Source organism: Pseudophryne corroboree, chromosome 11, assembly GCF_028390025.1.
Source record: "Pseudophryne corroboree isolate aPseCor3 chromosome 11, aPseCor3.hap2, whole genome shotgun sequence".
Taxonomy (NCBI): Eukaryota; Metazoa; Chordata; class Amphibia; order Anura; family Myobatrachidae; genus Pseudophryne; species Pseudophryne corroboree.
Window position 1 is genome coordinate 343,594,093 of NC_086454.1, and position 25,707 is coordinate 343,619,799.

The 25,707-nt window shown below is 44.3% G+C and overlaps 1 protein-coding gene across 7 annotated transcripts in view; it reads left to right on the forward strand.

Moving 5' to 3' along the window:
- The window catches only part of LOC134969764 (5-hydroxyisourate hydrolase-like), a 91,118-nt gene that overhangs the window by 24,398 nt on the left and 41,013 nt on the right, over nucleotides 1-25,707 (forward strand). Inside the window, exon 1 of one of the 7 annotated variants that reach the window (XM_063945927.1) lies at nucleotides 3,887-4,109. The exons of 2 other annotated variants lie outside the window; for them this stretch is intronic. In XM_063945927.1, the coding sequence (XP_063801997.1) occupies nucleotides 4,083-4,109 (27 nt within the window). In that variant the 5' untranslated portion in view covers nucleotides 3,887-4,082. Of the gene's footprint in view, nucleotides 1-3,886; nucleotides 4,110-20,735; nucleotides 20,840-20,890; nucleotides 20,997-21,557; nucleotides 21,631-25,707 lie in introns of those variants that run through there. 4 more of the 7 variants (XM_063945926.1, XM_063945925.1, XM_063945924.1 and 1 more) reach the window with 4 other exon arrangements.

The following is a 25,707-nucleotide window of genomic DNA, read 5'->3' on the forward strand; positions in this document are numbered from 1 at the left end:
GCACAGTCCTGCTAGTACTGTACGAATCCACCCAAACTCAACTTACCCACTAGAGCAGGGGCTGAATAACAAAATATTCACTGCCCAGTCCTGCTAGTACTGTACGAACCCATCCAAACTCAACTTACCCACTAGGGCAGAGGCTGAATAACAAAATATTCACTGCACAGTTCTGCTTAGCACTGTACAAACCCACCCGAACTCAACTTACCCACTAGGGCAGGGGCTGAATAACAAAATATTCACTGCACAGTCCTGCTTAGCACTGTACGAACCCACCCGAACTCAACTTACCCACTAGGGCAGGGGCTGAATAACAAAATATTCACTGCACAGTTCTGCTTAGCACTGTACGTACCCACCCGAACTCAACTTACCCACTAGGGCAGGGGCTGAATAACAAAATATTCACTGCCCAGTCCTGCTAGTACTGTACGAACCCACCCAAACTCAACTTACCCACTAGGGCAGGGGCTGAATAACAAAATATTCACTGCCCAGTCCTGCTAGTACTGTACGAACCCATCCAAACTCAACTTACCCACTAGGGCAGGGGCTGAATAACAAAATATTCACTGCACAGTCCTGCTAGTACTGTACGAATCCACCCAAACTCAACTTACCCACTAGGGCAGGGGCTGAATAACAAAATATTCACTGCACAGTCCTGCTAGTACTGTACGAATCCACCCAAACTCAACTTACCCACTAGGGCAGGGGCTGAATAACAAAATATTCACTGCCCAGTCCTGCTAGTACTGTACGAACCCATCCATACTCAACTTACCCACTAGGGCAGAGGCTGAATAACAAAATATTCACTGCACAGTTCTGCTTAGCACTGTATAAACCCACCCAAGCTCAATTTACCCACTAGGGCAAGGGCTGAATAACAAAATATTCACTGCACAGTCCTGCTTAGCACTGTACGAACCCACCCGAACTCAACTTACCCACTAGGGCAGGGGCTGAATAACAAAATATTCACTGCACAGTTCTGCTTAGCACTGTATGAACCCACCTGAACTAAACTTACCCACTAGGGCAGGGGCTGAATAACAAAATATTTACTGCACAGTTCTGCTTAGCACTGTATAAACCCACCCAAGCTCAATTTACCCACTAGGGCAGGGGCTGAATAACAAAATATTCACTGCACAGTCCTGCTTAGCACTGTACGAACCCACATGAACTCAACTTACCTGATCCAGGGCTGCTTTGGGGGCTTACGAGGGGCTACTTTATTTAAAAATAAAACATGAATAAAATATATAAGACACACAGGTATGCAGTGGCGGAAGTTCCGGAGGCAATGGAGTCGGCTGCCGCCGGGCTCCTGCAGTGAAGGGGGCACCTTCTCCATTGTCTCTCTGGTGCACTTCAGTCACTGTGCGCCTGCCGCTTACAATGTATGAGCACGTGCGCTACCGTCCACAGCAAAATAATTTATGCAGTGTACGACACGAAGTTAACCCCCTGTTTATTCAGTGAATGGGGAGGTGGGGTTGGCTGGCAGTGTGCCCGCCCTGACCGATACCCCGGCTCCCGCCCCCTGACACCGCGGGCTGCCCGGCTCTCTCCCGCTGACTCTCACTCATGCTGGCCGGCTCCCTCCTGCAGACAGCCCGCCTCCTGACACCGCGGCTGGCTCTCTCCCACTGACTCCCCAGCTCCCGCCCACTAACACCGTGGCTGCCTGGCTACCTCTCGGTGATCCAACCAACTCCCCCACCACTGTCCAGGAGCTGCTGAAATGTGGGGAGTATCTGGTGAGAATAAGGGACTGACGGGGAAGAGTGCCGGGTGGGTCCGGAGAATGACTGTGTGTGTGTGTGTGTGTGTGTGTGTGTAAATGTATAAGTGTGTGTGTGCATATGTATATATGTGGCTGTGTGTACATGTACAGTATATATGTGTGTATGTATATATGTGACTGGGGTGTATGTGGCTGTGTGTATGTGTGTGTGTGTGTATGTATGTGTGTGTGTATGTGTGTGTGTGTGTGTGTGTGTATATATATATTGTCAAAGTCGAAAAATATTGTAATGCATACACCATGTACTAACCCCATGCACATGTCCGCTGCGCGTGCAGTTGTTCCGCCGTGCGTGCGCATATCCGCAATTTGCGTATGATCGCTCCCGCGTTCCTGCGCGTGGTATGGGTATTTACGGCGGGGTTTGTGTGCGCATAGAGGGTTATTAGAACATTACATATTTAACCCAAATAGTGCACATTTTACACATAGTCACCCCGCACCACATCAGCAAGTATCAACAGTTTAAATGATTCCAGGACTAAGGGATTTGCCTTTGCATGGTAGGAAGGGACAGACTAAGGTTAGAAGGTGATGTCTAGTATCCAGCTGTAGGGTATTTCAAGGGTAACATTCCGGTGTTGGTTAGAGAAAGATCGCATGTTCCAGCGTATAGTTATGTGCAGAAGTAGAATATGGATATAAACTGTATTTACTGTATATTATGTATGCGGCGGGAATCCAGAGGATACCACCCCCAAGAGCAGTTGAGAAAGACATCGCCCATCTATTCAAATCAACCTATGACCTCTCCTGTAATGAAAAGACACATCTCTGTGTCCAATGGACAATGAGATTACAGTAACCATTGTATTGTGTATGGAAGTTGTGTATAAAAAGCCTGTTGCTGCCTGGCCGGTCAGAAGACTCTGAACGCTTTCTACCTGATACCTTTGTCAAGGAGAAACAGCAATTGCTGTTTCTCCTTGACAAAGGGGTGTGCCAACCCCGAAACGTTGGATTCCAGGTGTTATTTTTAATACACTAAGATTTTTGCATTAAGTCTCTGAGTGCCGCAGTCTTTTTTGCTCGTTTTATATATATATATATATACACAAGGAATAGGAATGGATCGGCACTCCGTTTTCAGTATTCAAAATTGCGCCGGTGCCCTCTCAGCAACAGTGAATAAACAAGCAAAGAAGAAGCGGCACTCAGCGTCTTAATCAAAAATAGAAAAGTGTATTCACAACACCATAAGAAACCAACATTTCGGGACACGCAGGTCCCTTTGTCAAGCTGTACACCTTGACAAAGGGACCTGCGTGTCCCGAAACTTTGGTTTCTTATAGTGTTGTGAATACACTTTTCTATTTTTGATTAAGACGCTGAGTGCCGCTTCTTCTTCTTTGCTTATATATATATATATATATACACATACATACAGTCCATGTATTCCGGCTCTCCATTGAGGGAATTACTGCACCGGGTGCCTTCGTAAAGAATTCCATACACAGCCAACAAACGTAGCACTCCTGGTAACTTGTTAAATGAATCTCTCAGATGGGCAGTTTAGTAAAACAACGTTTCAATGCCGTTTTATTATTATTCATAACCTGAGGAAAATGCCTTAATAATAAAACGGCATTGGAAACGTTGTTTTACTAAACTGCCCATCTGAGAGATTCATTTAACAATTTATATTAGAATTCTTTCCCCAAATATGCACATATTATGCTTAATGTTAGACATGCCCTATCTATAGCCATAGATTAATTTTATATTTTCTATATAAGGCTGTTCCAACAGATCTTCTCGTTTAGGCCCCTGGGGGCCACAGCGTCCAGTCTCGTGATCCATCTGGCTTCCAAGATTAATAATTGTTTGTTTCTGTCGCCTCCCCGTCTGCTTATTGGTAGATGGTCAATGATCATATATCTGACACTTGGGAAAGAATTCTAATATAACCTAATGATTGAGGATGTTATAATGTACATATATTTATTATTATTGTGCATGGTGATCTTTATATATAGATCATACATAACGCCCACTGGGTGTTTCAGTATTCTTTTTAACTTTTTACTTTTTCTTATAGAGCTGGGAAGGAGCGGCATTCGGTATTATAGCCAGCAGGACAGTGAGGGCGAGGAGACACGAGTGCGTCCCTAGTTACCACACACGCCTGCAGGGGTTGCCCTGACGACGGGTGGACGCAGCGTACAGGCGCCCCGCTGATCACAGCACTGTCTGGACAACGGGATGACGTCATCGCCGAGCGCCCCCGCACGCCAGGACGCCGAACACCCGCCCGGAGCTCAGGTGAATGGTGATTACACAGGTACTTAGGAGGGTGAGTTAAGCATTACAGGTTGTATGTGTTTGTCTTTATATGTTTGTACTATGCACCATATCCTGACGACGGTGCGTGTCGGCACCGAAACGTTAATACGCTGAATTGATGTATTATTGAATTTTTAATACACGCTTGCTGCATAAAAAAAGCCTCTGAGTGCCGTTCCATCCAGAAGTCTATACCAGCGGTGAATACCGTTTTTGGATCAGGACACCGGGTAATTGGACCGTTTATTGAGTGCCGGACCCAGCTTGATTATATATGTGTGTGTGTGTGTGTGTGTGTGTGTGTGTGTGTGTGTGTGTCTGCGTGTTTATATGGCTGCTGTATGTGTATTTGTATATATTCGTGTTTGTATATGATGTGGTTGTGTGTGTGTGTGTGTGTGTGTGTGTGTGTGTGTGTGTGTGTGTGTGTATATATCTGTAACAGAAATACTGTACAACCCGTTGCCTAATTAAAGTAGAGAACAATACATTACATAATTCAGGGGATTTGGGTGGACACACGGGAGTGGGGCTGGGGAAAGCAACGCCTGGATACAGGGTTCAGGGGTGGGAATCTTGAATGAAAGTAAGAGTTTCAAGGGCACGTTTAAAAAATAGACGGCTGGATAAAAATCTGAGGGGTATATGCAGAGCTGGCCCTAACCAATATGATGCCCTAGGCAACATTTTGGCTGGTGCCACCTAGCACCACCGCTAGTTTTGTCTCGGACCCTGCACCTCTTTCCCAGCACCATCACCCCTCACCCAATGCAGTCCTCATTTTGGTGTTAATACCCGTATATTTTAAATAGGAACAGTGCGCACATTCGTCGCACAGCCCACAGCTCCGGTGCAACTGTGACTGTATCTGCATATGAATGCTATGTGACAGTGATTTCCAGGAATACTCTGTAACATATCATTTTAATCAGCAGGACCTGCTTGTGCCCCTAGGCATACCATATGCCCTAGGCATTTGCCTAATTTGCCTATACCTAGGGCCGGCTCTGGTTATATGTATGGCCTGGCAATATGGGGGAAAAGTGGTATCAGTGCTCATTATGAGCGCTGATACTGCTTCTCCACCATGTATGACTCTGGCGGTGTGCATGGTAATAGGGGTCAGTATGTGCCCTTGTCTATATCGGCGCTGCTATCTACAAGATAGCACGCCAATATACAGGGTAATCTGTGTATGGTCAGTTGTACTGACCATTCCGACACCTGCAGCTATCGATTTAGACAGCTGCAGGTGTCGTTGCCCATACACCACAGCCAGGGACATTTCTGGCTGCGTCAGCTTCCAGCCCCATTCTACATGTGAGATCTCGCGCATGCCCAGAGGAGCCAGCCGGGAGGAGAGACACAGCTTATCAGCACTAGGCTGATGTGCTGTTGTGGTCTGGCAGTAATCGCCAGAGTGGGGAGTTTTCACTCCCCCACTTTGGCTCGGTGCTGCTTCCTTCTTCGCCTCGGTGAAGAGGCGAAGCAGGAAGTGCTATAATATGATTCATATACCCCTGAGTGTTGGAGGGCTTTGTAGAGGTTGGGAGAGGGAATGGTGATCAGGGGAGAGGTGAAGAAGTGGCCATTGGCGAACTGGGCCGAGGGGCAGGAAGGGGGCACCATCATCTATTCCGCCTCCGGGCATTTGATATGAACTTGCATCCCAGCATTAAATCCGATATTTATTTATTTTAAGTAAAATTTTATTGAAAAGATGAGATACATTACAGAAATTTTCAGCGGCAGCCCGCAACAGGATTCTTAGTATAATAACAGCCTTTCCGGAAAATACAGCATTTGAGAAGCCAATGTCTGACACAGAAAAAGCCTGAAAACATATTATCCAATTAACTATTAAACAGTCTCATCGTATTTTTAGAGTAATGAGAGATAGAGTGTGAACTAAGAGAAGAGAGGAAAGGAGGGATAGAGACAGAGGTTAAAGGAAGTAGAAGATAATGGGAGAATAGGAAAAGAATAGATAAGAGGGGAGGAGAGCACCTCGACTGGTCAAATCTCCGGGTAACAAGCTAGAGATCACTGTACTGCCGCTTATACAGTTAGCATGCATAAGAAACCAAAGGCCGCTCAATTAAAGGGTGAGGGGTTTTAAAAAAGGAGGTCCACGGCTCCCAGACTTTAAGAAAGCTTGTGGAGGAACCCTTTAGAATGCTAGTAATATGTTCCATAGAGTGAACGTGCCAGGTTTTCCCTATAAATTTCCCCTATGGTGGGAACCACCGAAGACTTCCAGGCTGAGGCTATGACACATCTAGCCACCAGGACTATATGGGTAAATAATTTATTTTGATATCGAGAAGCTTCAGGTAGAGACACAGCAAGGAGAAAATATTTGGGGCATAAAGGGATCTGAATACCTAAAAGTAAGTTGATGAAAGACCCTATCTCTTTCCATAAAGAAGATAGTTTAGGGCAACCCAACCAAATATGTAAAAACGTACCTTCCGATGCTTTGCATCTCCAACATAAGGGAGAAAGCTCGGGGTGCATTTTGTTGAGACGAGTGGGAACATAATACCATCTATAAAAAAGCTTATACGCATTCTCTTTCGCTCGTACACAGATGGAACTTGACGTTAGGTTCGAGTACATATCAGACCATTCATTGGGGGTGATTCCGAGTTGTTCACTCGTTGCCGATTTTCGCAACGGAGCGATTAATGCGAAAATGCGCATGGTACGCAGTGCGCATGCGCTAAGTATTTTAGCTCAAAACTTAGTAGATTTACTCACGGCAGAACGAAGCTTTTCCATCGCTCTGCTGATTGTAATGTGATTGACAGGAAGTGGGTGTTTCTGGGTGGAAACTGGCCGTTTTATGGGAGTGTGCGGAAAAACGCAGGCGTGCTAGTTGAAAACGCGTGAGTGGCTGGAGAAACGGGGGAGTGACTGGGCGAACACTGGTGTGTTTGTGACGTCAAACCAGGAACGAAAAGGACTGAGCTGGTCGCAATGGCAGAGTAAGTCTGGAGCTACTCAGAAACTGCGGGGTAATCGTTACGAGAAAATTAGCGAATCTTTTGTTCGCAATTCTGCTATGCTAAGATACACTCCCAGTAGGCGGCGGCTTAGCGTGTGCAATGCTGCTAAAAGCAGCTAGCGAGCGAACAACTCGGAATGACCCCCATTGTTATCTAGTGTTCCTCCTAAATCTGATTCCCATGCTCTTTCATGAGGAGTTCTGCCCATCTGTGAGGGGAGCACAAGAGACACGCATATAGTAGAAATCAGCCCTTTAGTCGAGTCCTTGTGGATTGCAAGATCTTCTAAAGTAGTAAGGGATCTATGATTAAGTTGCGACAATAGCGGTGAATGAAAGTGTCGGATTTGCAAATATTGGAAGAAAAATGTATGAGGGATAGAGAATTTAGATTGGATATCTAGAAAAGTAGGGAACAACGAGTCTGTTGTAAAGTCGTTCAGCAACCTTTTACCTCCCTCTCGCCAGTGTGTGAAGGCAGTTGGTTGACAACCTGGCTTAAAAGCGGGGTTATCAAACAACGGAATTAGAGGGATAGGGTATGGGGCTATATGATATTGGCGATTAGCCAAATCCCAAATGTCTAAGGAATGGGATACCACTGGATGAAGTTGGACAGTTCGGGCTTGAGCTGACCTAGGAAGCCACAGTAAAGAGGAAATATAATGCAATTTAAGAGCGTCAGTTTCTATCGAGACCCAAACCCTATCATTTATGGGACTATTCCATTTAATACATTGCGCTAATCTGGCAGCTAAATAATAGGATTTAAAGTTTGGGACCCCAAGGCCACCTTCTGAGGTGTGTTTTTGTATTATTGTACGTCTCACTCTAGGTCTCTTCTTGGACCAGATAAATCGTGAAGTGAATCCAAGATTATCTTAATCCCTGAACATGGAGAAGGGGGTACAAATTTGGAGGCTTTGGCCCCTAGTTTTTCAGTTTGTCCAGTAATGTGGTAATTATATATTTGCTTTGTTGAAGTTCTTTCTGTTCCACACCAATATAGGAGTGGACGTGAAAGCCTGTGTGTTGTGAAAAGTCATCAAATATGGAGGTGGTATATTTGTAGCTAGCCATTGTCAGAAACTGGTGCAGAATCCGGAAATTTGGGATCAGGTACCAAGTGGTTGATGTTACCCAGAACAGAGGCGCGGAGTCTAACATACCGGGAGGTTTTTATCAGGGAACCCCGCAAGGGGATATGGGCTTTGCAGCTCCCGACGTGCAGGTCGCGGCCCCCTATCTGGGTCACTTGATATCTGGACTGGACTAGAGTTATGGCAGAGGTGTTGTATGGTAGTCCAGATGTATATGACAAACCACAGGGGTACACAGGAACAAACAGAAACTGGAGAAGGTGGCAGGGTGCACACGGCCAGATGGTACACTGGGGTCGTGGAGATGGAACAACAGCAGGAACTCTAGGAGAGACACAGGAGGTAGCGGTACACGGACGGACTGGGGTGCAGACACTTAGAGACAGGGTAACAGTAGTTGGCAGACTAAGTTCGTCAGCAAGATGGTGAAGCTGGAATTCAATGCAGGAACAAGGCAAAACCCACTGGACAGATGAACTGAAACCAGAGAGGAACCAGAGAGCAGAACACTGTATGGAGTAGCTATAACTGGCAAGGCATCTTGGGATTGAGAGGCTTAAAATAATAGGCTGGACCAATCAGCTGTGAGCACCAGACAGGCCCCCAGTAATTGATATATCATGCAGCTGCAGTGCAGACTGAGCAGGCTGACAAGCTGAATAGTAGGTTTCAGGTAACCAGCTGTAATTACAGAATGCAGACACCTGTGGAGTCAGTTGCTGAATGCAGGACCTGAGGCATTGGGAGACAACTATGCAGGAGCTAGCTGTGACCTGTAGTTCCACAAACTAAGGCAAAGGTAAATCATAAGAATAACTAACAAAACATGAGTAATATGCTCGGGATTATAACAGTACCCCCCCCCCCTTGAAGAGGGGTTAAGAACCCCTAGAACCAAGCTTAACCAGCAATTCATGGAAGAAAGACCTCTTAAGTCTGGGTGCAAGAAGAAACCTCTCTGGTACCCAGGTTCTCTCTTCCGGACGGTAACCATTCCAATGTACGAGGAAATGAACTTGACCCCTCCTGAACTTGGAGTCCAGAATCTTTTCCACAACAAACTCCTGGTGACCTTGAATCAACACAGCGGCAGGCCTTCTGGAAGGAGATCTTCTAAATCTCTGGGACACAAATGCTGGTTTCAACAAGGAACAGTGGAAAGTGTTATTGATCTTAAGTGATTTTGGTAAAAGGAGTCGAAAGGCTACTGGATTAATATGTCTAATAATCCGGAATGGACCAATGAACCTAGGCCCACATTTTTGAGAGGGCTGGTGTAACTTGATATTTTGAGTGGACAGCCACACCATGTCACCCACTTTAAAAGTACAAGGTCTTCGTCGTCTTTCAGCAAATTTCTTGGAATGAACAGAGACTTGGTTGAGTGCTAGACGTGCTCTCCTCCAAATTTTCCTCATACGAGCTACAGGATCAAGGGAAGAAGTCTGTTGCTGCAGGATGTCAAAAGCGTTAGACCTAGGATGGAAAGCCGAAAGACAAAAGATGGATGAAGAAGAGTGACTGGAATTATTATATGCAAATTCAGCAAATGCCAAATGGTCCACCCAATCGTTATGGTACTTGGAAACAGAACAACGGCGATACTGTTCAAGAGACTGGTTCACTCGCTCAGTCTGTCCATTGGATTGTGGATGATAACCAGAGGACAGACTAAGATTAATATCCAAGGCTGAACAGAAAGCTCGACGAAATTGAGCAATAAACTGAGTTCCTCTGTCAGAGACGATAGGGGTCATTCCGAGTTGATCGCTCGCTGCCGATTTTTGCAGCACAGCGATCAGGTGAAAAAAACAGCATTTATGCGCATGCCCCGCAATACGCATGCGTGACATACGGGTACATAGCCCTTTGTGGTTGTGCTCAGGTTCTAGCGAAGTTTTTCTTCACACTGACGGCCGCAAGAAGATTGACAGGAAAGCGGCATTTCTGGGTGTCAACTGACCATTTTCAGGGAGTGTTTGCAAAAACGCAGGCGTGTCAAAAAACGCAGGCGCGGCTGGGCGTGTGTATGACATCAAATCCGGACACGAATAGGCTGAAGTGATCGCAAGCGCCGAGTAGGTTCAGAGCTACTTTGAAACTGCACAAACTGTTTTTGCAGAGCTCGGCTGCACAGGCGTTCGCACTTCTGCTAAGCTAAAATACACTCCCCAGTGGATGGCGGCATAGGGTGTGCGCTGCTGCTAAAACTAGCTAGCGAGCAACTCGGAATGACCCCCGATGTCCTGTGGTAATCCATGTAATTTAAAGATATGTTGGATAAACAAGGTTGCCAATTCTCTGGCACTGGGGAGCTTGCGAAGAGGAACAAAGTGAGCCATCTTACTGAACTGGTCTACCACAACACAAATGGTATTGTACCCTGATGATTTAGGAAGATCAACCACAAAGTCCATAGAAATGTGGGACCAAGGTCTTGAGGGAACCGCAAGAGGCAGAAGATGTCCCATTGGAGCTTTACGAGGAGTTTTATGTGGAGCACAGATCTCACAAGCAAGAATGAACTCTCTAACATCTTGGCACATAGAAGGCCACCAAACTGAACGAGACAATAAATCCAGAGTCTTAGAAATCCCTGGATGCCCAGAGACTATTTTTACATGAAATTCAGATAAAACTGCTGTCCTGAACTCTTTAGGGACAAAGAGGAGTCATGAGGGAGTCCCCACGGGTGCGAGAGAATGGTTGACTTGAATCTGGGAGACTAAATCTTGAGCAAGACCAGCATGGATATTGTAAACAGGAATAATTGGTTCCGAAGTACAGGATGAATTTTGAATTGGAAGGAAGCTTCATGACAAGGCATCTACTTTAAGATTCTTTGATCCTGGCCGATAGGAGATCACATAGTTGGATCTAATGAAGAATAACGCCCATCGTGACTGTCTTGGATTCAGTCTCTTGGCTGATTCAATACAGGATAGGATTATAATCACGTGTCTTGCCCCTTCCAACCAATGCCTCCATTCTTCTAGAGCCCACTTGATGGCAAACAGTTCACGATTCCCAACATCGTAGTTGGCTTCAGCAGGAGAGAAATTTCTGGACAAAAAAGAGCACAGGTGAAGTTTAGAATCCACGGGATCTTTCTGCGATAGGACTGCTCCCACTCTTACTTCAGAGGCATCCACTTCCATAATAAAAGGCTGGTCAGGATTTGGATGACTAAGAACAGATGCGGATATAAAGTCTTTTTTTAACTTGAGAAAAGCTTGTAGAGCTGAAGGTGACCAATGTGATGGATCCGTACCTTTCTTTGTCAAAGAACGAATAAATCTCCTGTAATAATTAGCAAATCCAAGAAAGAATTGTATAGCTTTAAGGTTAGTAGGTTGTGCCCAATCTTGAATTGCTTGAAGCTTACTGGGATCCATGGAGAACCCCTTAGGAGAGATGACGTAGCTTAAGAAAGCGACTTCCTTCATTCGAATTCACAGTTTTCTAACTTGGTGTATAGATGGTGCTCCCGGAGCTTTTGCAATATCATCTGGACATGGACTCGATGCTGCTCAAGTGACCGTGAATATATCAGGATGTCATCCAAGTAGACCACAACAAATTTTCCCATGAATTCTCGGAGCACATCATTGATAAAATCTTGGAAGATGGCAGGAACGTTTGACTAGTGCCATAACTAGGTGTGTGCGAACGGGGCATTGCACACAGCGCAGTTGCGCTGTGGGCGCACCATCCGCATCCACACTGATTAACTGCCACCAGCTGCTGCGCTGCCTGCTGTAGTGTACAGTATATTAGTAGCGCTGCGCCCGGCTCCTTCACCGCCGGAGCCAGCGCTGCTAATATAGATCACAGGCACAGCAGGCAGCTCTGGGCAATCTGTGTCTGTGAGTGTCCCCTCCGTGTGCTGTGCTCTGCTCTGCCCCCCCCCCCCCCCCCCCTCCTCCTGCTCTGTACACTGGCTTCCGGGTACAGGAGAGATGGCTGCTGCTGCATAACACAGCAAGTGAAGTCTCTCCCTCCGTCCCTCCCACGGTAAGATTAGGTTTTTGTATACAAGGGAACTATTGTTTAGGCTACTACACGCAAGAGAATCTGCAGAACTGCAAGTACTGGAATCAGCAGCCAAATAACAGATCCTGTTATGTACAGTCCTGAGCAATCTTTTGCTTTCACATAAATTGTAAATTACTTTTTCTTTGAGCAACATTAATCGTAACAGGTAAAAGACATTAAATTGATTAAATTCATGACTGTCAGAGACAGAGCCGTAACTAGGTATGGATGCTGTCTTCCGTAATGTGTAAAAAGGGGGACGCCGCCTGCCGTAATGTGTAAAAGGGGCTCTACCTGGTGTAGTGTCGCTACTGTGCGGCGTAATTTGAGTAATGGAGACTACTGTGCACCGTAATATGAACTGGTATTATTTTGTGGCCACACCCCTTCCCCATGAAGTCACGCCCCTATAAAAAATGCGCACCTGTGGCGCGCACTGCCCATTTTGCATAAGGGGGGGCGCCGATGCCGTTTCTTGCACCCAGCGCTAAAATGTCTAGTTACGGCACTGCATTTGACAATCCAAATGGCATAACAAGGTATTCATAATGCCCAGAATGAGTGTTGAAGGCCGTCTTCCACTCGTCACCGGCCTTAATTCGTATGAGGTTATATGCCCCCCGAATATCAATTTTAGAGAAGATTTCCGCCATCCGGAGTTGATCGAACAACACGGAAATTAAAGGCAAAGGATAAGAGTTCTTAACAGTGATCTTGTCGAGTCCTCTATAAATCAATGAATGGACGCAAGGAGCCATCCTTCTTTGCCGCGAAGAAGAATCCTGATCCTACTGGTGATTTTGAGGGATGAATAAACCCTTTGCTTAGGTTCTCCCGAATATAATCCTCCATAGCTTTGGTTTCCGGCAAAGAAGGAGCATATAATCTACCCTTAGGTAATTTATCTTCAGATACCAGACTGATGGCACAGTCGTAAGGTCGATGTGGGGGAAGAGTATCTGCCTCTTTCCTGGAGAAGACATCCACAAATGAATGATATGGAGTCGGTAGCCCCTCTGGTATAAGTTGAGAGGATCGCACTGGCAAGGACAGACACCTTCCCGTACACTTAAAGTTTTCATGATGAAGCACATGAAATTGCTTTAAAAAAAAGATGTGCTTTTTATTTGAAGACATAATTGTATGTGTGGCCAACATGGCTAAACGTCAGCAAATAGTATAAAGTTTTCATGATGCACCACATGTGCATCATTACATGTATGAGATTATAAAAAAAATGCTATATATAACAACTAATATGGTGCATTTTGATACTGAAATGTTGAGTGGTTCCGCAGCCAGGGGCACAATGCACACATGCAACTTGGGGTAAGAAGATGGCTCCCCGGTTCCATTAACCTGCACCAAGTTCCATGTGTGCATTGTGCCCCTGGCTGCGGTGCTACTCAACGCCGTAGTATCAAAATGCACCACATATGTTGCAATATATAAGTGCAGTATGATATACAGTGTTTTTTGAGTGTGGCAGCGCTTTCAGGGGCATAATGCACACATGCAGGTAGGACCGGCTTCAGGCTCCCCGGCACCATCAACCGGACCCAAGCTGCATGTGTGCATTGTCCACCTGAAAGCGGCGCCACTAAAACGCAGTATATCATAGTGCAACAGATCCATCACCGTATATACCAGGGCAGCAGGAATGTTACATATACCAACAGATGTGGTGCATTCTGATACTGCGATGTTGAGTGGCACCGCAGTCAGGGGCACAATGCACACATGCAGCTAGGGGCAGGAAGATGGGTCCCCGGTACCATCAACCTGTCCCTAGCAGCATGTGTGCATTGTCCGCCTGAAGCGTTGACACTCACCGTAGTATCAGACTGGCACCAGTAATTGAGAATCACCCTACATTTGAAAGAGACTTGTCTCCTCCTCTTGTCCCCCCCTGTGACATCAAGGAGGTCAAAATTGCGGAGGAGATGGTGGATGTGTGGCGGCCTTGGGTAGGGTAGCTGGTTTGAGGAGGAGATTGGAAAGTGGGGGGGAAGGGTGGGTGGTTTGATAAGACGGGGTTTGAGGAGGATGGAAAGTGGAGGAAGGGTAGTTGGATTGGGCCTGCGGTTGCAGATAACCAGAATGGTAGCTGGAATGTGGAGTAGTATATGTAGGGTAGGTGGGTGGTGGTGAACTGAAGGTCAATGGGAGATGAGGAGCAGGTGCTTGAGGTTCTGGCCCATGAACGTTCCACTCTGGTGTCAGTTGCCCTGAGAGTGTTTGGTACAAAACCTGCGACACCAGGCGCTCGCACTCTACTTGCTGCTGCGCAGAAACCTTCCGCATAGTTTTGCTCACATATGATGCAAAGTTGTCAAACTCATCCGGTTTATGTAGCAGCTGTGAACGGGCCTCCACTAGTAGAGGGTCTTTTACAAATTTTGTTTTCTGTGGCTTCCTCTTGCTAGTCGGTCGCTGCGGAGAGGTTGGTTCCTCTGGGGAGGTATTGATGAGGGCAGGGGTACGGCTGAGGTCTTCTTCAGGTGTCTGTAGGGTAAAGAGAAACATATTTAGTGGATAGTAAAACTTTTTTTTTTTCTTTTACCAGTTCCCTACAAGCGTGGCAGAATGGCAAGCTATTGTAGAGGACTTTGACAGGCGCTGGAATTACCCAAACTGTGGTGGTGCAATAGACGGGAAACATGTGCGCATCACCAAACCCACCAACAGCGGGTCGGACTACTTCAATTATAAAAGCTACTTTGCATTGACCACCGCCATGAGAACAATGCTAAACTATGAGTTTATTTTCCTGGATGTTGGGAAAAATGGACGTTGCTCGGATGGTGGATCGTTGAAAAATACGAACTTCTATGATAGGCTCACCACCAACTCCATTCATCTGCTGCATGTGGAGCAAACAAAGAATGACCTGGGGATTTGTGTTCGTGGCAGATGAGGCTTTCGCACTGCATGAACACATAATGAATCCTTACCCGCAAAGAGTCCTGAACCACGATAGGCGCATTTTTAACTACAGTCTTTCTAGGGCCCGCAGGGTTGTTGAGAATGCATTTGGCATTCTCAGCAACCAGTTCAGGATCTTCCACAAACCCATTAACATGAGGCTGGACAAAATTGACTGTGTAGTAACAGCATGTTGTACACTACACAACATGCTCCGTCGCAAGGCCACGAGGCAAATGCCTTTGCTTCCAGCCGGACCGGAAGATCCCAACCAGCCTGTGGTGACAGCGCCGATTTGATCAGTAAGACCACCTGCAGCAACTATACGCGGCACTCCAAGGGCAAAAGAGGTCAGGGAAAAATATAATGCCTTCTTCAACGGGGAAGGAGCTGTGGCATGGCAAGAGGAATATATTAGGTAAAAACCATTTAAAAAGCAACTTACCCCCTTGGCCTCCTCCACGTCCAGACTTTCCTCCTTGAACTCTGCAATCACCACCAGGGACTCCTTAGCTGACCTTTTCTCCAGGAGGAAGTTGAGATCTTTGTAGTACCACAGCTGCGGCATATACACCTTGTACCGGCCCCTGACCTCTTGGACTCCTCCACCTTGCGATTCTCTTTGACAAAGACTGTCCATAGATTGGCGATTTTCTTTCGGACCCAGGCCACCGAGGTATACCATGTGGGTATAAGAAGTCTCCCTCTTCTGCTTGTTGCTGAAGTCTGGTGAGGACGTCAGCCACAGACACTCCTCCTCGTGGTACAGGCTGATGAAGCCAGAAAGAAACTCGCAGTTCTCATAGGACATCTGCAGAATGCAAAAAAAAAGAGGAAAACTAAAAAAACATGAAAAACGTTCAACTATTCAGGTTAAATAAAGTTTGTTTTCCAGTTACTGGTGTGAGTTATCTGAAATATGTAGTGAGAATACATTGGTGTGCAGGGTGCGGCAGCAGAACGGTGGGATGGGGGTTGCAGTGGCGCAGTATAATGGCGTTTTGGGCGCGGCCGCATGGGGCTTGCAGTAGTGCAGCATTTTGGGCAGGGAGATCAGTATAATGGTGGGTGCAGCAGCATAATGGTGGGCAGTGGTTGTAAAAAAAGAATAATAGTCATTGGTGGTCAGTGGCACAGTATAACGGCATTTAGGGCGTGGCAGCATGGGGCTTGCAGTGGCGCAGCATTTTATGCATGGGGCCTATATAAACGTGGGTAGATCAGCATAAACGGTGGGCAGTGTTGGTAAAAAGGAATAATCATTGGTGGCCAGTGGTATAGCCTGCCTACCTTGTGCGGTGTTTGGGAGCTCAGCAGCGCGCTTGCAGCCTCCTCTCCAGTCATGTGCGCAGTGAGGGGAAGAGGAGTGTCCAGGAAGTTGGCTCCTGTCTTCACATATCGCACATCGCGGTGTGATACATCAAAAGTGGTAAAAAACAGCATGCGATCACACCGCGATTCAAGAAATATTAAGTACAGCATAGACTATTTTGAGACGCGAGATTTGACCGGCGTGCCCACGCATCGCGTCGAAAGATACCTAAAATGTGCATACAATCCCCCGATTTCTCTCACAGATCCAGACGAAATCGAAGGCTAGTACCGATTATCTCATAAGTGTATGGGCACCATAAGTTCATCAGCAAGATGGTGAAATTGGAATTCAATGCAGGAACAAGGCAAAACCCACTGAACAGATGAACTGAGACCAGAGAGGAACCAGAGAGCAGAACACCGTATGGAGTAGCTATAACTAGCAAGGCATCTTGGGATTGAGAGGCTTAAAAGAACAGGCTGGACCAATCAGCTGTGAGCACCAGACAGGCCCCCAGTAATTGATATATCATGCAGCTGCAGTGCAGACTGAGCAGGCTGACAAGCTGAACGGTTGTGTCTATGTTACCTTCGTGCTAAGGACCTGGACGTGACAAAACGAGTGGGCAGGAGAGAACTTCCGCCCTTACAGCTCCTAAATTGTTTTCTTCGTTCTCCGTTCGTTTGGGGGAATTTTTTTTTTCTATGCAGCATTGGACCCTCGCGGGTTCACTTCGCCCCGCCACGCTTCGGGCTCGGTGTCTCGCTCCACTCCACTTCGCTCACCACACTTTTCTATTCCAAATAGATTGTGACATGGACCCAGAGGGTTATGGGAAATGTCCTCTCCACGAAGAGAAACTAGACGCTACCCAAGCGGAATAGTAGGTTTCAGGTAACCAGCTGTAATTACAGAATGCAGACACCTGTGGAGTCAGTTGCTGAATGCAGGAGCTGAGGCACTGGGAGACAACTATGCAGGAGCTAGCTGTGACCTGTAGTTCCACAAACTGAGGCAAAGGTAGATCATAAGAATAACAAAACATGAGCAATATGCTCAGGATTAGAACAGCTATGATTCGGAGAATTTGGCAAGTTTTTTTCCAGGGGGACCACCTGTTGCTGAAATGATGAGTTAATTAAGCTGTGTATGTCCTGTTTAAACACTGTAAGGGTGTGTGGGAGGGCCCAAGACAATTCCATCTTGCACCTCTTCTTTTTCTTTGCATGATGTGCTGTTTGGGGCCTAGTTTTTAAATCTGCCATCCTGTCTGCCACTGCAGTGCCACTCCTAGATGGGCCAGGTGTTTGTGCCGCCCACTTGTGTCACTTAGCTTAGTCATACAGCGACCTCGGTACAATCTTTTGTCCTAAAAACAATATTGTGAGGTGTGAGGTGTTCAGAATAGAATGAAAATGAGTGGAAATGAATGTTATTGAGGTTAATAATACTGTAGGAACAAGAATCCCCCCCAAATTCTGTGATTTTAGCTGTTTTTATGCTTTTTTCAAAAAAATCCAGATCCAAAACCAAAACCCGAAAGGGTGGTTTTGGCAAAACCAATCCAGATCCAAAACACGAAAAGTGTCTGGTGCACATCTCTAAAATATCTATGTGTATATCATATATATGTTAATATTTTACTAAAATAATTTTGGATAAGGTTAAATTCATGTTCTTCACCTAATTCACTCATTAATAAATGAAAAAAAAAAAAAAAAAACAATTACTGACCAGTTTTAGGGGGAAAAAATCATCAGTTAAGTGGTTAATGAAGTACGTCCCGGCGTTTTCTTGGTGGTTTTTGCTGGTAGTGCAGAAAGTTTCATTATTTCTTTTGCAAATATCATAAATCACAATAGGACCACAATATACAGTATATATTATTAGTAAAATCACTAGTTCCTTACTGGAGTACTGTGTGCTATAAGGCCCACGCCAGGTCCTGCTTGTGATAAAATACACTGCTAAATGCTCTTAAATATTTTTACGCTGCAATATCAAAATTGCAGTGTAAGAATAAAGTTGTCTAACATGTGTGGGCTACATGCAAAAGCAGCCAATATTTACCCTGCACAGAAATATTATAAAGTTGCTCCCCTTGCATGGCAGCATGGCTTGTTCCAGACACAAAGGGCTTAGGGGGTCATTCTGACCCGTTCGCATGCTGCGGTTCATCGCAGCGGTGCAAACGGGTCGGTTCTGCGCATGTGCGGCGGAAGCAATGCGCAGGCGCGTCGTTGCTCAGCGACAGTAGTCACTGGGCAACGACGCCGAGAATGAAGAAAGCGGTCGCAATGCGGATCACAAGAAGGTTGACAGCCGGGAGGCGGATCGGGGCGTCTACTCACTGTTTTCCGGACGTGAAGATCCGAACGCAGGCGTGTCGAGGTGTTTGGAGGGCCGATGTCTGACGTCAATTCCGGGACCTTCATCGCTGGATCCATCACACAGGGTAAGTCATTGAAGGGCTGGTCTTCTTTTACACAAAACTTTTTTAGCATAGCAGGGCTGCACAAGCGACCGCAGCCCTGCTATGCAGAAATACCCTTCCCCATAGGCGGCGTCTAGTTGATCGCACGAGCAGCAAAAAGTTGCTACGTGCGATCAACTCGGAATGACCCCCTTAATTCAGAGTTGATCGCAGCAGCAAATTTGTTAGCAGTTGGGCAAAACCATGTGCAGTGCAGGTGGGGCAGATGTTACGTGCAGAGAGAGTTAGATTTGGGTGGGGTGTGTTCAAACTGAAATCTAAATTGCAGTGTAAAAATAAAGCAGCCAGTATTTACTCTGCACAGAAACAATATAACCCACCCAAATCTAACTCTCTCTGCACATGTTAAATCTGCCCCACCTGCACTGCACATGGTTTTGACCAACTGCTAACAAACTTGCTGCTGCGATCAACTCTGAATTACCCCCAAAGTTACTTTGTTTTTTGCTTTACTTCCAGTACAAACATGAACCAGGCCCAATGGCCCTCATTCCGAGTTGTTCGCTCGTTCTTTTTCTTCGCATCGGTGCGATAAGTCGCAAACTGCGCATGCACAATGTTCGCAGTGCGTCTGCGCCAAGTAAATTAGCACAAAAGTTTGGTATTTTACTCACGGCTTAACGAAGATTTTTCATCGTTCTGGTGATCGGAGTGTGATTGACAGGAAGTGGGTGTTTCTGGGCGGAAACTGTCCGTTTTATGGGTGTGTGCGATCCGCTCATCTCTAGAAAAAACGCTGGCGTTTCTGGGAAAAACGCGGTGGGAGTGGCTGGAGAAACGGGGGAGTGTCTGGGCGAACGCTGGGTGTTTTTGTGACGTCAAACCAGGAACGAAAAGGACTGAACTGATCGCAGTGGCAGAGTAAGTCTCGAGCTACTCGGAAACTGCAAAGAAATTTCTAATCGCTATTCTATTCGCAATTCTGCTAATCTTTCGTTCGCAATTCTGCAAAGCTAAGATTCACTCCCAGAGGGTGGCGGTTTAGCGTGTGCAATGCTGCTTAAAGCAGCTACCGAGCGAACAACACGGAATGAGGGCCAATGTCTGATAAGTGCATAGGCAAACGCAGGGGGCGGGGGGGGGGGTTGGGGGGGGGTTTCCGGTTGCCCGGAAACCCCCCCTCCTCTTGGCAAGTGGCTCAAATTTTGAAAACAATAGCAATGGTATATAATACGATAACTAGAGCTACCACCACATAATGCAGTTTAAGGGACAGAGCAGAGCTGCTGCACATGCCCAGTGGTAGAATCTTCTTCTACCAAGTTTGCTCTGTGAATCCTCAATCAGTACACTGGACAAGAGTGTAGCTACCAGGAAGAAAAGACAGGAACCTTACCATGAGGTGGGAGAATGTGTGCTTAAAAAGTGCAGGACTGGTTCTATTATGTTTGTGTATTTATTTATTATAGTATGTTTCATCTTTTCCTGACCACTTATTTATATTATTTCAATGTGTGATACAGCCTATACTATAGACCATCTATAGTGTTAAATATTAATACTGTCTTCCATACTGTATACATTAATGTCCAGGGTCTTTACTAGGTTGTTCTACCGCTCCCCCAGACTCACACAATTGCTCCAACGTTCTGCAGAGTAGGAGATTATAGACTGCATTTGGAAACCCCCCTCTAGAAATCCTGCGTTTGCCACTGAAGTGTGCAATTAGATTTATACTGATGTCCCTGCCTCTGTGGTCACTGATCTGTCGCTTTGCAAGGGGTCATGGGATGCAGAGTTAAAAGTTAACTAAGACCCCCTGGGATACATAACCCTCAGGGTACAAAAGTCCAGTCCGAGGAGCTGACACACCATGAGCAGATCTCGCCTGCAGCTTATGCAGCAGCACTTGCAAGGCATAGAGGTAATTGCATGGTAATAAGGGCTCCATACATGATACAGCAGTATGTTGTGATTTTCCTGCAGATCTGTCACACACCCCTCCCTACTTCCCTCCCAGGATGATGTGCTGTCATCCAGAGGCAGGAAGTGCCTGGCCTGCACGCTTTGCTGGAACACAGGTAGGTAACACACAGGGTACATGTGGAGGGCTATAGCTATGGGACAGCAGGTTACTCTGTCAGGGATCTCTGCAGACACAGAGCAGCCTCTAACTCTCCAGCTGTTGTGGAACTACAAATTCCAGCATGCCCAAACAGCTAGGGCATGCACACCCCTCCAGCTGAAAGTACCAGAGTGGAACTAGAAATCCATACATACCTACCCAGCCCGGCCAAGGTGGCCACACCTGTGTGTGTGTGTGTGTGTGTGTGTGTGTGTGTGTGTGTGTGTGTGTGTGTGTGTTTGTTTGTATACATTAAGCTGGTTTATACAGTGTGTATTACATAGCATACAGTACTACTACAGCGTGCATTACATAGTATACTACCACAGCCAGGAGCGGTTCTTGGTGTGGGCAAGCAGTGCCTGCGCCCGGGGCGCACCCCGCTTTCCGCCTGCAGCAGACGCCGTGGGCTGTGTGGGCGTCCGCTGCAGCCGGCTCCAGTGACAGACACTAGAGGTCATTATTGACCTCTAGTGTCTGTGCGGCGCTGCTACGGGAGAGACGTCATGACGTCTCTCCCATAGAGAGGAGCCACGGGAGGCCAGATGGAGCAGCAGCAGCAGAGGTCGTGAAGCAGGAGCGAGGCAGTGGTAAGTATTGTTTTTTTATTTTTGTGTGTGTTTGACAGCGACAGGGGGCACAACTACTGGGGGCACAGCAGCAGAGGGCATAACTACTGGGGGAAAAGCAACGGGGCACAGCAACAGAGGGCACAACTACTGGGGGCAAAGCAACAGGGGGCACAGCGATGGGGCATAGCTACTGAGGGCACAGCTACAGGGGGCAAATCTATTGGGGGGCACAACTACTTGGGGCAAGTCTGGGGGCATATCTGTGGCCATGCCCCTCCCCTATGAAGCCACGCCCCTGGGGGGGGGGGCAGTGGAAACTTTCGCACTGGGCGCCACATGGTGTAGAACCGGCCCTGACTACAGCGTGTGTTACATAGTATACTACTACAGTGTGTATTACATAGTATACTACTACAGTGTGTATTACATAGCATACTACTACAGTGTGTATTACATAGTATACTACTACAGTATGTATTACATAGTATACTACTACAGCATGTATTACATAGTATACTACTACAGCGTGTATTACATAGTATACTACTACAGTGTGTATTACATAGTATACAGTACTACTACAGTATGTATTACATAGTATACTACTACTACGTGTATTACATAGTATACTACTACAGTGTGTATTACATAGCATACTACTACAGTGTGTATTACATAGCATACTACTACAGCGTGTATTACATAGTATACTACTACAGTGTGTATTACATAGTATACTACTACAGCGTGTATTACATAGTATACTACTATAGCGTGTATTACATAGTATACTACTACAGTGTGTAATACATAGTATACTACTACAGCGTGTATTACATGGTATACTACTACAGCGTGTATTACATAGTATATTACTACAGTGTGTATTACATAGTATACTACTACAGTGTGTATTACATAGTATACTACTACAGTGTGTATTACATAGCATACTACTACAGTGAATATTACATAGTATACTACTACAGCGTGTATTACATAGTATACTACTACAGCGTGTATTACATAGTATACTACTACAGCGTGTATTACATAGTATATTACTACAGCATGTATTACATAGTATACTACTACAGTGTGTATTACATAGTATACTACTACAGTGTGTATTACATAGCATACTACTACAGTGTGTATTACATAGCATACTACTACAGCGTGTATTACATAGTATATTACTACAGCGCGTATTACATAGTATACTACTACAGCGTGTATTACATAGTATACTACTACAGTATGTATTACATAGTATACTACTACAGCATGTATTACATAGTATACTACTACAGCGTTTATTACATAGTATACAGTACTACTACAGTGTGTATTACATAGTATACTACTACAGCGTGTATTACATAGTATACTACTACAGCGTTTATTACATAGTATACAGTACTACTACAGTGTGTATTACATAGTATACTACTACAGCGTGTATTACATAGTATACTACTACAGTGTGTATTACATAGTATACTACTACAGTGTGTATTACATAGTATACAACTACAGCGTGTATTACATAGTGTACTACTACAGTGTGTATTACATAGTATACTACTACAGCGTGTATTACATAGTATACTACTACAGTATGTATTACATAGTATACTACTACAGCATGTATTACATAGTATACTACTACAGCGTTTATTACATAGTATACAGTACTACTACAGTGTGTATTACATAGTATACTACTACAGCGTGTATTACATAGTATACTACTACAGTGTGTATTACATAGTATACTACTACAGTGTGTATTACATAGTATACTACTACAGTGTGTATTACATAGTATATTACTATAGTGTGTATTACATAGTATACTACTACAGTGTGTATTACATAGTATACTACTACAGTGTGTATTACATAGTATACTACTACAGTGTGTATAACATAGTATACTAGTACAGAATGTATTACATAGTATAGTACTACAGTGTGTATTACATAGTATAGTACTACAGTGTGTATTACATAGTATACTACTACAGTGTGTATAACATAGTATTCTACTACAGTGTGTATTACATAGTATACTACTATAGTGTGTATTACATAGTATACTACTACAGTGTGTATTACATAGTATAGTACTAGTGTGTATTACATAGTATACTACTACAGTGTGTATTACATAGTATACTACTACAGCGTGTATTACATAGTATACCTGCTACAGAGTGTATAACATAGTATACTACTACAGTGTGTATTACATAGTATAGTACTACAGTGTGTATTACATAGTATACTACTACAGTGTGTATTACATAGTATACCACTACAGTGTGTATTACATAGTATACTACTACAGTGTGTATTACATAGTATACTACTACAGCATGTATTACATAGTATACTACTACAGTGTGTATTACATAGTATACTACTACAGTATGTATTACATAGAACAGTACTACAGTGTGTATTACATAGTATAGTACTACAGTGTGTATTACATAGTATACTACTACAGTGTGTATTACATAGTATACTACTACAGTGTGTATTACATAGTATACTACTACAGTGTGTATTACATAGTATACTACTACAATGTGTATTACATAGTATACTACTACAGTGTGTATAACATAGTATACTACTACAGTGTGTATTACATAGTATACTACTATAGTGTGTATTACATAGTATAGTACTAGTGTGTATGACATAGTATACTACTACAGCATGTATTACATAGTATATTACTACAGCGTGTATTACATAGTATACTACTACAGTGTGTATTACATAGTATACTACTACAGTGTGTATTACATAGCATACTACTACAGTGTGTATTACATAGCATACTACTACAGCGTGTATTACATAGTATATTGCTACAGCGTGTATTACATAGTATACTACTACAGTGTGTATTACATAGCATACTACTACAGTGTGTATTACATAGCATACTACTACAGTGTGTATTACATAGCATACTACTACAGTGTGTATTACATAGTATACTACTACAGTGTGTATTACATAGTATACTACTACAGTGTGTATTACATAGTATACTACTACAGTATGTATTACATAGTATACTACTACAGCGTGTATTACATAGTGCACTACTACAGTGTGTATTACATAGTATACTACTGCAGTGTGTATTACATAGTATACTACTACAGTGTGTATTACATAGTATACTACTACAGCGTGTATTACATAGTATACTACTACAGTGTGTATTACATAGTATACTACTACAGTGTGTATTACATAGTATACAACTACAGCGTGTATTACATAGTGTACTACTACAGTGTGTATTACATAGTATACTACTACAGTGTGTATTACATAGTATACTACTACAGCGTGTATTACATAGTATACTACTACAGTATGTATTACATAGTATACTACTACAGCATGTATTACATAGTATACTACTACAGCGTGTATTACATAGTATACAGTACTACTACAGTATGTATTACATAGTATACTACTACAGCGTGTATTACATAGTGTACTACTACAGTGTGTATTACATAGTATATTACTATAGTGTGTATTACATAGTATACTACTACAGTGTGTATTACATAGTATACTACTACAGTGTATATTACATAGTATACTACTACAGTGTGTATAACATAGTATACTAGTACAGTATGTATTACATAGTATAGTACTACAGTGTGTATTACATAGTATAGTACTACAGTGTGTATTACATAGTATACTACTACAATGTGTATTACATAGTATACTACTACAGTGTGTATAACATAGTATTCTACTACAGTGTGTATTACATAGTATACTACTATAGTGTGTATTACATAGTATACTACTACAGCGTGTATTACATAGTATACTACTACAGAGTGTATAACATAGTATACTACTACAGTGTGTATTATATAGTATAGTACTACAGTGTGTATTACATAGTATACTACTACAGTGTGTATTACATAGTATACTACTACAGCGTGTATTACATAGTATACTACTACAGAGTGTATAACATAGTATACTACTACAGTGTGTATTACATAGTATAGTACTACAGTGTGTATTACA